The following is a 14,377-nucleotide window of genomic DNA, read 5'->3' on the forward strand; positions in this document are numbered from 1 at the left end:
TTGGACAGGGATAAAGACTATCACTTGAGAACCTACAAATCTGTGGTTATGGCTAACAAATTCATAGATTGGTTGATTGCCCAGGCAAGTAGACACCTTTGGATTTATGTATATTTTGCATTTAAATTCTGATTTGAAAGCTAGTGCTATATCGAGAACAACATACAAACACTTTGTGTAATCTTCTTAAACCTGTAAAGTAACAGAAATCAGCTGTCATCAGCTATGCTTTTCATCCCTATTGTGCTTATCTTCCTTATCTGAAATGAAATTGAAATGTTTTGATGACACTTAGCTTTGTGATTCAGCATATAACACTGTCCATAGCTTAAAATGAAATGAGAAACTCTAAATTACTAACTAGATGCGCAAATTTGCTGCCATCAATTCTGTTTCCTTTTAAATGAATGAGAAAAAACAGCATGGTATCCTGTTCACTTCGTCAACATGCACTAGTTCCATAAAATAAGTTTAAAACCTTGATGCTTATAGGTTCTGTTATGTTCAATTTTTATGGAGAATGCAGCCTTACTCAAGTATTTTCCTATTTATTTGTAATTGTAGAGCATTATGGCATATAAAGGTCCCTTTCAACCCAAACTACTATCTGATTCTATGATAAACATGTATATACTGGTTCATATATATATATATATATATATATATATATATATATATATATATATATATGCTAGAATTGTATACATAAAGGTGATGGTGGCAAATGTAATCTACAGCAATTGCCATCCCTGCGAGATTATGCCATTGTGCACAGTTTCCATTTTGTTAATATTTTTAAATACATTTTAAAAATGTACTGTGTTTTCACAGGGAGATTGCCGGACAAGGGAGGAAGCTATGATATTTGGTGTAGCTCTTTGTGATAATGGGTTTATGCACCATGGTAAGTAAATACATTCTGTACAAGCTATGCTTACTTTCTGTTTAATGTTATCTGCACAGTTGGAAGGAAATGCAGAGGCTGATAAAGATATTACAGAACAGATGGAAAGTTCTTCTATTGTATCACTAATGAGATTGATGCTACAGTCTTCAAGGAAAAAAATATCTATTGTGTACTCTGAAAATTATATCAAATTTTATAGCAAGTGCTGAGGAATTAATCCACTAAAGGATTTAGTGGGGGCAGGTTTATTCATCACTTTGCAAGAAATGTCTTAAGAAAGTAATGCATGTTGGCACTGATGAGACAATAAAAATAACATAGGAAAGAATTGTGAATTTTTGGGGGCAATTAATAAAGTATCAAGGAGCAGGACTTCAAAAAAGTGGTGAAAATGGGAGAAAGTGGTTTGGAAAAAATGAGAAAATCATAAGGATAGCAAAGAACAAAGAAGGGAGAGGAGACCAGACATAAGTGCAACACCAAAATTAAGGTGAACAAGGACTCATTTAAGACTATCAGAGGGAAGATTTCAGTGAAAGGATTGAAGTAGTAGGTCATTTACTGAAATGAAAAGAGGAAGAAATATTTTTTATCAGTTTGTTTAGACAAGGAGTTGAGAACATACTCTCCAGTATTGTTCATTCTTTTTCCTTTGGCTTTTGAACACAAAAACTGCATCCATTGTCTGTTCTGCTTGCTTCCACATCCCCAGCAAACCTGCTTCTAATTCTAAACCCAGCATGCTTCACCATCTGGAGAGTGCCACAACTTGGTGGTGAGCATCTTCTGCAGCTGTCCAGCAGAACTTTTCAAAATCATGTTTTAAAATCCCTTTTAGTAAGAACCCTTGTGCTTAGTACTTTCACTAAAACTATTTCAGGCTAATACATCTTTCTCAGCTTGGTGGAATCCAGATGTTGTAGTTGAAAAAATGTGATTAGTGATACCTATCTCTCTGTAATGAATCTGTAATTCTGTAATGAATCCAAATAACAATAGTTGTCTATGTTAAAAGATTTCACTACATACACACACAAAAATATTTTGCTAGCATTCAATAGGTGAATGCATGTTCAGTATTTAATGGTTCATGAAAGACATGATATTCAAAAGTTAAAAAGAAAATAAAGATTAATATGTGTGGGTTTCTGTCATACACAGTGTTAGAGAAAAGTGAATTTAAAGATGAACCACTGCTGTTCCGCTTTTATGCGGATGAAGAAATGGAAGGATCAAATATGAAGCACAGACTCATGAAACATGATCTGAAAGTAGTGGAAAATGTCATAGCCAAGTCATTACTGGTGAGTGAAACACCATCACTGTGTGTGTTGATGAATAAAAAAATTGGTCATAGTGACAATGTATTAGGACATTAGGAGTTTATTGTTATTTAATGAAGACATACTTCAGTTTTCATTAATGCCTTTCTGAACAATATTTAAATTTTTTTTTTTTTACAGATTAAATCTAATGAAGGAACCTATGGTTTTGGTTTAGAAGATAAAAATAAGGTGCCAATTATAAAAGTGGTGGAGAAAGGATCAAATGCTGAGGTATGAAATAATATAAATTATCTTTCCTGTTGTATTTACTTGATCACAAATGTATGTTTTGTACATCATGTAGGAGAGTCTATAGTAGTAGAAGGCGACAGTGAGCATTAACCAAGAAAGCTGTGCCTATGAATCTTTTTCTCTTTTCCCTTTTGTTGTTGTTGCTGTTGTTGGTTTCGGTTTGTTTGTTTGTTTTCTTTTTAGTTTTTTGTTTTATTTAAAATATTCTTTTGACCATAGTTTTGACACTTATTTTTCTGCTCAGCTAAATTGTCATATTGATTGATGATATAAAACTTGTAATTATATTTTTATGCATTTTACAATATTCCAGTGATGACTTTAACCATAACTGAAATAAACATTATTGGTAGAATATGAAATGGGTATAGAGCTAGTTTGTGAGTTGCAGTTGATATATTTCATAGTAAAGGATGTATCAAACTTTAGATAAAATCTGGAATTTGAGACCCTGAATGGATAAATTACAGCCTTCCTGTTTGGCTCTTTCATGAGAGAAAAACTTGGACTTAGATTTCAAGGCTTTCCAAATCTCATGGCAGACTACAAATTTAAATTATAAGTAGAAAGAGCAAACGAATAATATAATTCAGCCACAGAGCTAAATGAGGTGATTTCTAGCAGTCAGGTTCTGCCATATTCTCAGATGGCACTAGGGCTTTGCCCATACCTTGAGCCACTCTTTGTACTCCTGTAGTTCTACTGTAATGGTGCTTTTCATGTTAGAAAAAGTTTAAAAACTCTGTTTTGGAACTTAGCAAATATTCACTTACTAAAGTATTAATTGCGTCTCTCTTTATGAAAAGAAGCTTTAGTTCCTTTGGAAAATGGTGGATGAAAAATTAAGTACTGTCATAAAATAAATGGCTCAATCAAAGCTGTTGTGTTAATTACTAAAAAACGAATTGATACTGTAATACTGTCACAAAATCTTGCTTAATACTAGGTCTTGTATTTAGCTCTCTTCAGAATGAGTGTTTACCCTTCACATGAATTTAACCAGTTTTAGAAACATTTTGTGGTGTAAGTCCCCTGTGCATGGTATGTGAAGGAGTCATAAAGAATGTAAAGAAAATGTGAATGTCATTTTTTCTATTGGTCTACATGCCAGCAGAAGAAAACATGTTAGTGGTTATAAAAAGCGAACATGTACACAAGTGTTGTTATTTTCTAGATGGCAGGTTTGGAAGTTGGGAAGAAAATCTTTGCCATTAATGGTGACCTGGTTTTTCTGCGACCCTTCAGTGAAGTGGATTGCTTCCTGAAAGCCTGTTTAAACAGCAGAAAGCCCCTGCGGGTTCTTGTGAGCACCAAACCTCGAGAGTAAGTTACCATTCCTCTGGGAAATTTTACAAACAACAATTGAAGTGAATTTTCAGACTAGTGGAGCTTCAGAGAGCACTACTGTAAAGGATTTTTAAATGCTGTATCTGATCTGACTTTGTGAAGTCAAGCAATTTGATTTGCTTTGATTTTGTTTTATCCTATTTGTGAGTCAGCAGGAGAATCACATGAGTACTTTAGATCTTCAGCTCTGCCACTGTAAATACATGCAGGTACTGCAAGTTCAAATGAAATTTCATTGACTATATGGACAGTTTTGATCACTTACTTCTCACTGTGTGTATTAAACAAATTCCTGTGTCTGGGGATTAGTTACTGGTTTGGCATTGTCAGACTGTGGTCTCATGGACCCCTTCAGCTTGTGTGCTGGTTGTGTAAACAGCAGGAGGAAATAAACAGCTCCTCATCTTTATGAAACAGATGCATTTTTGTACACAGTTTTGCCCATTCCTACCTAAACACAAGTTTTGTTATGTAAAAGAAATACAGAGTGAGGCTTAATAGGTAGGTTCAGTAAATATGTAAATGAGCATATTAGTATATAAAGTTAATGCAGTTTTTTTCTAGGTTATACATAACAAAGAAAAAGAAGAAGACTAAGAAAAACTAGTCAGGAGTAATTTTTTATTTGAAATTTGCAGAATAAAGAGGTGCTATCCTCTGTTACCACACAGCATACAGAGTGCCTTGCTCAGGAATGGCTCTGGTTAAGTGGCAGACTGAAGATCTATTTCTCCTCTTAATAAGCAAAGGTGTCTTGAGAAGTAAAATGGCACCCAGAACAGGAAAAAAAGAGCTAAGAAAAATAAATAAGGCATAAAGATGCTTATCTGGACTGATACTATAACACGTGTTCCCACCCCCCCCCCCCCCCCCCAAAAAAAAAAAACCACCAAAAAATCCCCCAGACCACAGGACTGTAGAAAGCATAAAAGGCATATCTTAACCTTTCTTTAATACAAATGTTGGTTTAATTTCTGACTCAACTTGTGGGTGAATTTCAAGGTTGAGAGAGATGGTCTAGTGAATGTAGAGTTCACAGAAGTCAAATTTGTTTCTCACTGTTCCCTGCTTTTTGTCAGCAAATGCTGCTAGCACAGCTAGTTCACAGAAGACAGTTCTCTCCTGAATTCTTAGCCTAAACTGCCAGTGATGGTCTTTCATAGTTATTAGCATGTTCTCAAAGCAATTTCAGAATGCAATCAAATAGATGGTATCAATAATTAATATATGAGTATATTAAATGATGTTATACTTACAAAATGTTTCAAGTGAAAATTTAATGCTCTCTATATAATATTATATTTTTAAAAATATAGACATCAATGAAGTTTGGATCTCACCTCTGATGATAATCATCTCCAAATGCCTAACATTATGTATACTAGGAAAAAAAAAAGAAGTGCAAGAAATGATGCAATTGTCTTATTCAAAACTGCCTGTAAATCAAGTTTGCTACAGTCCAAATGTATTTTAAAATCTCTTTTCCGCATTGATTTGAATTTGTTTACTTTTGCAATGGGAAATGGAGCTTGGGGCAAAGATCTCTGAAATAATAACAGAGCTGGCTCTAGATGGAATGGCTGCAAAGTTAAATCAGTGCACTGTTATGCATGACCTAACTAGGTCTGATAAGGGCTAATGCAGCTGTGTTGCTTTTTGTAGACCCTGAGCTGATATCATGAGGGTATGCTAGCTTACTTTGGGTGAACTCAGGGCTTTATTTTAAGGAGTAGATGTGAATATTGATTCTCAGAATTGTGTTTTTGTTGGTAGGATTATTACTCTTGTTCTTAGACCAAGCAGGATCACAGCACAGTGTGCTTACAAGTCATACAAACAGCACTGGATAATTCTTACTTTACAAAACTCAGTACTTTCTGTAGCTGCTCAGAAAAACTGCAATGAAACATTATTTCAAGAAAACTCAGCAAGGAGAGGCACAAGCTGCTGGGAGAGCCTGATGCCTCTTTGCAAGGCTGGGGACTACAAAGAGCTATTTTGCAGAAAGTGTGCTGTGTTTGAGGAGCTGTATTGCAGGTGGAGCTACAGCAAGAAGTCAAGTGGCTATGCAGTGTTTGAGTGAACGAACAAAAGAGAGATCATTTTCAGCAATGCTACAGTCTCAGACTCCCAGGAGTCTTGAACCTCCATTATGGTGAAGAAGCAGATGGACCCAGAGCCCTGCAGGGGAATTAGTCAAAGGACTGTTAAATTAGCCAGGGGTCTGTTAAAGATGAAGGCTGGAGGCACATCACAGCACGTACCAGCAAGAAGGTTCCTCTTTCTCTGAATTTGGCAAGTAGGATTGGTACCTTTTACAACAGGTGTGGGACTCTGGAGCTAGAAGGCCGAATAACTGATGAGATATGTGAATCCTTCTGGGATGGTGGGGCCTCCTGAAACAACACCACCTGCACCCTGCACCAGGACCTCCTCCATTAATAGGAAAAGAAGGATAGTTGTGATAGGAGACTCCCTTCTAAGGGGAATGGAAGGGCTGATAGGCAGACCTGACCCAGCTCACAGGGAAGTCTGCTGTCTCCTAGGGGCTCGGATAAGGGACATTACTGGAAAATTCTCCAGTCTACTAGGGCCCTCTGATTACTATCCACTATTGGTTGTTCAAACTGGCAATAAAATAAAACAGGGAAGTCCAAGGGCAATCAAAACAGACTTCAGTGCCCTGGGATGATTGGTAGAGGGATCAGGAGCATGGTAGTTGATTTCATTGATTCTTCCAGTAACAAGGAATAATATCAATAAGATTAGGCAGATCCATCAGGTCAATGCATGGCTCCAAGGTTGGTGGCAGCAGAAAAATTTTGGGTTTGTTGACCATGGGATGATCTACTCAACACCTTGTCTACTCACACCTGATGGGATTCATTATTTCAGAGTGAAAATGTCTTTGCAGTTGTTGGGGTCCATCAGTACTGGTCATTTTTTAAACATCACCTCCTAAGGGCACAGGAGCAGGCAATTCCCAAATGTTGTAAGTCAAGCAGGTGAGGCAGAAGATCGGCTTTGTCAAACTGGGATCTTCTCTGGAAATAAAGCTAAAAAGGAAAGTGTATGCCCAATGGAAGCAAGGTCAAGTGGTGTTGGAAGAATACAGAGATGCTGCTCACCACTGCTGGGAGAAAATTCATGTGGCCAAAGGTCAACTGGAGGTGAAGCTGGCTGGAAATATGGGGGACAATAAAGAGTTTTTCAAGTATATTAATGGCAATAGGTAATGTAAAAACAACGTTGACCTGTTACAGGATGGTCACCTCACAGATGGGGACAGGGACAATGCAGAGGTGTTTAATTTATTTTTCACCTCCATCTTTGACATGGGTGGTGGTCCAAAGGGGGTCTCAGTGCCCTGAGCTGGAGGACCATGACTGTGAGAATGATCAACTCTCAGACAACCCTGAAATAGTGTGAGATCTGATGCTTCAGTTGGAACTCTACAAATCTATGGGGTCTCATGAGCCCAAGAATCCTCAGAGGGTTAGCTGCTGTCATTGTAAAGACTCTCTTGATGATTTTTGAGTTGTCTTAGGAATCTGAAGAGGTACTAGCTGACTGAAAGCTGGCAAACGTTGTCCCAGTTTTCAAGAAGGGCAAGAAAGAGGACCTGAGAAACTACAGGCTTGTCAGTCTCACTTCTGTGTCTGGTAAAGTTATGGAGAAGATTATTCTGGGAGGTATTGAAAAACACCTGAGAGACAACACAGTCATTGATCAGCATGGCTTCATGAGAGGAAAGTCCTGCTTGTCAAAAAAAATTTCCTTTTATGACAGGATACCTCACTGCAGTCTGCAACTTCCTCGGGAGCAGAAAAGGAGGGGTAGACACTGATCTTTTCTCTGTGGTGACCAGTGACAGGACCCGAGGGAAAGGCCTGTAATTCTGTCAGGGGAGGTTTAGGTTGGATATTATAAAAAAGCTCTTCACCCAGAGGGTGGTTGGGCACTGGAACAGGCTCCCCAGGGAAGTGGTCACAGCATCAGCCTGACAGAGTTCAAGAAGTGTTTGGACAGTGCTCTTGGGCACATGATGTGACTCTTGGGGTGTCTGTGCAAGGCCAGGAGTCAGACTTTGATGATCCTTGTGGGTCCCTTCCAGCTCAGCACATTCTGTGATTCTGTTAAAATGTAATCTGGATCTGAGTTCTGCAGACTTCTGCAGCTTCTCTGATCAGACCTGCTGTGATCCCTGGTCCTCAGGCTCTGTCCTCTTGGCTGGGAGAGACTGCCTACCTTCCCAGGGCTTTCAGTGTTTCTGTGCTACAGCAACTTACCTAAAGATCAGTCCATTTGGGAGGAATTTTAAATCTATGGTAGTGTTTTGATTATAATCAGCATATTGAATTTCCCTGTGAAATAGATTTTTTGTGCTATTTCAGCTTGCTCTTATTTCTGATGCCAGTGGTGCATGGTATTTGGAATATGAATGCTACAAAATCTGAAAACTGATTTGAATAAAAGTGTGGAGTTTTACACCCTTGTAACCTACATACTGCTGAATAGCAAAATGCTACCTTTTGCTCCATTCATGTTAAATCTTTGTTTGTATCAGGACAGTGAAGATTCCTGACTCTGCAGATGGACTTGGATTCCAAATCCGAGGTTTTGGCCCATCTGTTGTCCATGCTGTTGGGAGAGGTAAGCCATAAGAGCTGTCAATGGTACTGGTAAATATGCGTTTAATATCTAAATGACTTGGTTGAGATAAGTCAAAATTAGGTCCAGTAATCCATCTTAGATTTTTTTATTTTTCCCAAAGTAACAAACTATATTAAATAAACTCAAATATATAAGTTTTGTGTATTTATACCCTGTACACATGAATACATCTTCCAACTCTTTATTTTAAATGTATTTATACCAAAGTAGCAAAGTTAAGTTAAAGCTGTGCATTCTTTACAGATTAAGGAGTAGCTGAAGGATGCAATACAACTTTGTCCAATGAGTGGCTGTTGGGAACCTGTGTGTTAATTTGTTAGGTGGCTGTGTGGTTCTGCAATGTTCTGAAAACATTTTGCAAGGAAATGTGCTTTTTACAAATCTTTTCAAGAGTGTTAGTGGCTTTGTCTTAGTAATTGCAGATGGTTCACATAAATACTATTTTGGGATGTGATTTTCAGATGCTTGCTATCCTAACCTGATGTTTTTGAGCAGCGCACTTGTGCTAAAAGAAGTTGAAGCATTATTTCTTGCTGCCTCATGTTGCTTATGGTGGAGCAAACTAACTGTATTTTCAGTTACTGTGGGACAGTTGTGTCTCTTTCCCCCTTCCTGCCTTTGTAACTGAGGCATGAAAAGTGACGTGATCTGCAATACAGCGAGATTTAAACAGAGTTTGATGACATTTTGTTCTAGGCTGTGGTACCAGAAATTAGATTTTCAAAAGTAAGACTAATAAACTTAGTAGCTGATGTCATAATTATTTCTGCACCTGGATCTCAATTCAGCTGCCTATCATTATTTATTAAGCACATATTTTATTCTGATTAGCCTCAACAATATGCAAGTGCTCGCCTGTGTGATTTGGTAAATCTTGAAGATTTTAAGCATGTGCTTATTTTGCTGAATTGGGACCTTGAGGTTTTCTGAAGAGAGATTTTTTTTTTTTTTTTTTTGAGAGATACGAAATAGGATCTATTTATATGTTTATTTGTATGTCTTTTTGGGGGGAGGGGAGATTGCGATAGCTGGTAATATTGTAATTTCCAAGGAATTTATTTTATATTAGATTTTAAATGCAGCTTTAACCTAATAGTGATAATTCCTAAAATGAGGGAAGATCATGTATATAAGTTATTTCCTTGTCAAATATGCTCAACTGGCAAGTCCTGAAGTTGTGACAAGCTTTCTATTTGTCAGCCCTGCAAATTCAGTCTACCCTTTTCTTTCACAGCCCCTAGCTTCTGCAACCCAGTCTGGCAGTCTCTAGGCTGTAGATTTTTAACTTCCTTGGCACCTCTGTGGCAGTATCAAGAGACATTTGGAGGTGAATGTTCAGGTAGCTGGAACTAAGGTCATACTCCAACAGGCTGTCTTTCAGGAGTGAGTTTGAATTGCACTGAAAAAAACTGGGGACAACAGCTCTTTTTGTAATGCCTATTCAGTCACTAGATTTTCCCAACGTGGTTATTCAATTGTGAAAATAAGTCACTGAACCAAATATTTTATATTGCTTAAGGAGAATATTGTGTTTTGGTGTCATATTGTGTGTGTCCCCCTGTCCCACCCTCTGATAATTTAATTTGAGATATTCTACTTAATTATCTTTGAGATTTTGATTTAAAGGTCTAAGGCCCTCTGCTATAATTGCATTGGTAGGGAAGATGAGAAAAAGAGCAACATCTTTGAAAATATCTTTGGAATTTAGATATTTCACTTCATGATTAACATGATACTCTAGTATCTTATACTAGTCTTATCTTGTACTTTATGTATTGCCAGAAAACTTCTGTTTTGTTTGTGAAATTGAAACACCTGAATTAAACAAGAAGCTCATAAGCTTGGGACATATAACAGAGCTAAGTTGTAATTAGTGACTTTCAAGCTAGAGCCATTTTATCCTTTTAAAGTCCTTTTCTTTGAGGTGAATTTTCTACGTTTTCATATTGCTAGTCAATGTTTGTTGTTTTATAAAGCAGCCTTTAGGAAATTGTCTGGTCTCTTTTATGGAAACATCTGCTGGCAAACTCCATTTTCTTGGCATCCAACCCGTCTACAGAAGTACTCTGTGGTCAAGGGAAGTATGTAAGGATCAGTCAGAGCAGGTTCTGATTTTTAAAAAAAGATTTTTTGGACTTTAATCTTGAAAGGAGATGTTTAGAAAAAGAAGTCTGCTAACTATGTGGGTTTTATTAATAGGAACAGTGGCAGCTGCGGCAGGTCTCCACCCTGGCCAGTGCATAATCAAAGTGAATGGAATTAATGTCAGCAAAGAGACTCATGCAAGTGTTATTGCTCATGTCACGGCCTGCAGGAAGTACAGGAGGCCAATGCAGGTATGTCTCATTTGGTGCCCTTGCACATTTTCCCCTAGATTTCTATTTTTGGTCAAAGTAAACAATGTAGTGTTAATCTCTATGCACATATCTGCTGTGTTTGAGTGGGGTGAGAGGAAAGATGTGGTGAATAAAACTGAAGGGAAGCCAATTGAGGTATAAAAGCTGAAGATTGCTCAATGGTGATGTTCAAAATCTGCTTAGTTTCTGCACTGAAATAAATATCATTGACAATTTTTATTATCTATTTCAAGCATTTCTGCAGTCTTATGCAGAAAGAATTTTGAGGTGTATCCTCATCTTGATGGAGAGGGAATCACACAGCTTTCTGCCTGCTCAGCAGCAGGAGGATGAAATGCATAAAACTGATCTTCCAGAATTTTGTTACACTTCAGTACACAGAGAGCAGAGTGCAGTTCCATCCATAGAAGTCAGAGTTTCCATTGCATTCCAGTCTTAAGAATAAGTATATATTCAAGGACTCAAAATTTCCTTTTTTTAAAATGCATTCAAATTTTGTTATCTTTGTCATGGTAGTTAAAGAGAAAATCTCAGGCTTCCAAGATACAAATTTAGGAAGAAAACCAAACCAAGCTGGATTGTATAATGTAATTTTCCAATTATCTGCAAGTTTTTAGTAAACTGGAACCAATATTATTAATTAACTTCACAAACAAACTCTTCAAGTATGTGTTTACTGAGGAGGAAAATCCAATTAAAATCAAGAGTTGAATCCTTCTCCCACACCTACGGCATAGTTATAAGAATTATATAGTAAGAACTGGGTCACATAAATACAGTCTTTATGAAAATGTTCTTGGGATATTTGTGTTTAAATGATAATACAGAATTGAAATTCTTACATGGCATACCGAGATCAAACTCACCTATGCTTTAAAGGAAGATGCACTCTACTAAAAAGAAAATGTCCTGTTCCCTAGTAGCAAAACCGGCTAGAATAAAATATATGCTTCTCAGGAAGTATTTAAGGGAGATGCTAGGGCATGTAGAAAAAAAATTAGGGAGGGTAAAGTTCAGTTTGAACTTGGCAACTACTGTTAAAAATGATAAGAGAAAGATTTTACAAATATATTAATGGTAAAAGGAAGGGTATAACCGACCTCTGTTCCTTATTGGATGAGGCAGGCAACCTAGTAACTAAAGATGAGAAAAAGGCAGAAATGCTTAATGCCTTCTTTGCCTCAGTCTTTAGTGGTAAGACAGCTTGTCCTCAAGACAACTGTCCTCAGGGGTTGGTAGGTGGTGCCAGGGAGCAGAATCGTCCTTTTGTTATCCAAGAAGAGGCAGTCAGAGAACTGCTGGGACACCTGGATATTTATAAATCAATGGGACCAGATGGGATCCACCCCAGGGTGATGAGGGAGCTGGCAGATGAGCTTGCAAAGCCACTCTCCATCATGTATCAAGAGTCGTGGCTCGCTGGTGAGGTTCCAGATGATTGGAAACTTGCCAATGTGACACCCATTTATAAAAAAGGTAGGAAGGAGGATCCTGGTAATTACAGGCCAGTTAGCCTGACCTCAGTACCAGGTAAGATAATGGAGCAGTTCATACTGAGTGCTATCACACAGCACTTAAAGGATGGCCAGGCTATCAGACCTAGTCAGCATGGGTTTACAAAGGGTAGGTCATGTCTGACCAACCTGGTCTCCTTCTGTGACCAGGTGACTCCTCTGGTGGATGCAGGAAAGGCTGTGGATGTTGTCTATTTAGACTTCAGCAAGGCCTTTGGCACTGTCTCCCACAGCACACTCCTGGAGAAGCTGGCACCCCACGGCTTGGACAGGAGCACTCTTTGCTGGGTTAGGAACTGGCTGGATGGCCAGGTCCAGAGAGTGGTGGTGAACGGTGCTGCATCCAGTTGGGGCCAGTCACCAGTGGTGTCCCTCAGGAGTCTGTGCGGGGACCAGTTCTATTTAATATTTTTATAGACGACATGGATGAGGACATTGAGTCCTTCATTAGTAAATTTGCAGACGACACTAAGCTGGGAGCTTGTGTTGATCTACTGGAAGGAAGGAGGGCTCTGCAGAGAGACTTAGATCGGTTGGATGGATGGGCAGAATCCAACAGCATGAAGTTTAATAAGTCTAAGTGCCGAGTTCTACATTTTGGCCACAAAAATCCCCTACAACATTACAGGCTGGGGACAGCGTGACTGGACAGTGTTCAGGCAGAAAGGGACCTGGGGGTGCTGGTCGACAGCCAGTTGGATATGAGCCAGCAATGTGCCTTGGTGGCCAAGAAGGCCAATGGCATCCTGGCCTGCATTAGGAATTGTGTGACCAGCAGGAGCAGGGAGGTCATTCTTCCCCTGTACTTGGCGCTGGTGAGACCACATCTTGAGTGCTGTGTCCAGTTCTGGGCCCTCAGTTCAGGGAGGACATTGAGGCGCTTGAGTGCGTCCAGAGGAGGGCAACAAGGCTGGTGAGGGGCTTGGAACACAAGGCCTGTGAGCAACATTTGAAGGAACTGGGGTTGTTTAGCCTGGAGAAGAGGAGGCTTAGAGGTGACCTTATTGCTCTCTACAACTTCCTGAAAGGAGGTTGTAGTCAGGTGGGGGTTGGTCTCTTCCACCGGGCAGCAACTGATGGAACAAGAGGACGCAGTCTCAAGCTACGTCAGGGAAGGTATAGGTTGGATATTAGGAAAAAAAATTTCACCGAAAGAATAATAAAGTACTGGAATTGTCTTCCCAGGGAGGTGGTTGAATCACCATCTCTGGATGTGTTTAAAAAAAGACTGGACATGGCACTTGGTGCTATAGTCTATTTGAGGTGTTAAGGCATAGGTTGGACTTGATGATCTTAGAGGTCTCTTCCAACCTCATTATTCTGTGATTCTGTGATTCTGTGAAAAGATAAATTAAATTCATTACAGCAGTTTTGTTCTCTCTGTGTATAAGTGTAGACTTCCTATGGATATTAGTGACATCCAAAGACCATTGATTAATGTTGGCTGGTGTGAATGCCTTGACATTAAAAAATTACTTTGGGTATTTTAATCAACTTGTATAATACCGTGAAGTTTTTTCCTATATATAGTATTTATTTCAGTTTTAAAAAGTAGTTGGTCATAATTCAGCAAATCACAGATAACTGAAGTTCCTCAGACAGACAAGAAAAACTTCATTTAGGATGCAGTATTATCCAAAACTATGGGAGAATTGTCTAGACTGAAGTAAATGGTAGTATTCCCATTTGGTGAAAAGACAGCTAAAATTTAACTCCTTATTCAGAAATTTGGTGGGTTTTTAAAATTATTATTTGGAAGATGACTATGGATTTCTCCTATTTTGTAAGTACAGTGCACACAGCCTATCATTTAATTACCCAGAACATTGCAGTCTATCCTGTGGTTCCCAATTGCATAATTGAAAGGGAATATTTTTCTGGTTTTTATATCTTTTACTTCTCAGGGTAAGAAGTCTTCCTAATTGCCTGGAGCATGAAGCTTCATTTCAGATTCCTTTGGTCAATAACTGCATAATTTCTGTTGGACAGTGTTTATCTTCT

The 14,377-nt window shown here is 38.5% G+C and overlaps 1 protein-coding gene across 1 annotated transcript in view; it reads left to right on the top strand.

Annotated features, from left to right (window-relative positions):
• Positions 1 to 14,377, top strand: part of PREX2 (phosphatidylinositol-3,4,5-trisphosphate dependent Rac exchange factor 2) — a 144,977-nt gene that overhangs the window by 50,529 nt on the left and 80,071 nt on the right. The window contains exons 14-20 of the mRNA XM_053986522.1: positions 9 to 88; positions 836 to 904; positions 2,069 to 2,211; positions 2,371 to 2,463; positions 3,659 to 3,807; positions 8,399 to 8,484; positions 10,705 to 10,841. Coding sequence (XP_053842497.1) covers positions 9 to 88; positions 836 to 904; positions 2,069 to 2,211; positions 2,371 to 2,463; positions 3,659 to 3,807; positions 8,399 to 8,484; positions 10,705 to 10,841 — 757 coding nt within the window. The remainder of the gene's footprint in view (positions 1 to 8; positions 89 to 835; positions 905 to 2,068; positions 2,212 to 2,370; positions 2,464 to 3,658; positions 3,808 to 8,398; positions 8,485 to 10,704; positions 10,842 to 14,377) is intronic.

Source organism: Vidua macroura, chromosome 1, assembly GCF_024509145.1.
Source record: "Vidua macroura isolate BioBank_ID:100142 chromosome 1, ASM2450914v1, whole genome shotgun sequence".
NCBI classification, from domain to species: domain Eukaryota; kingdom Metazoa; phylum Chordata; class Aves; order Passeriformes; family Viduidae; genus Vidua; species Vidua macroura.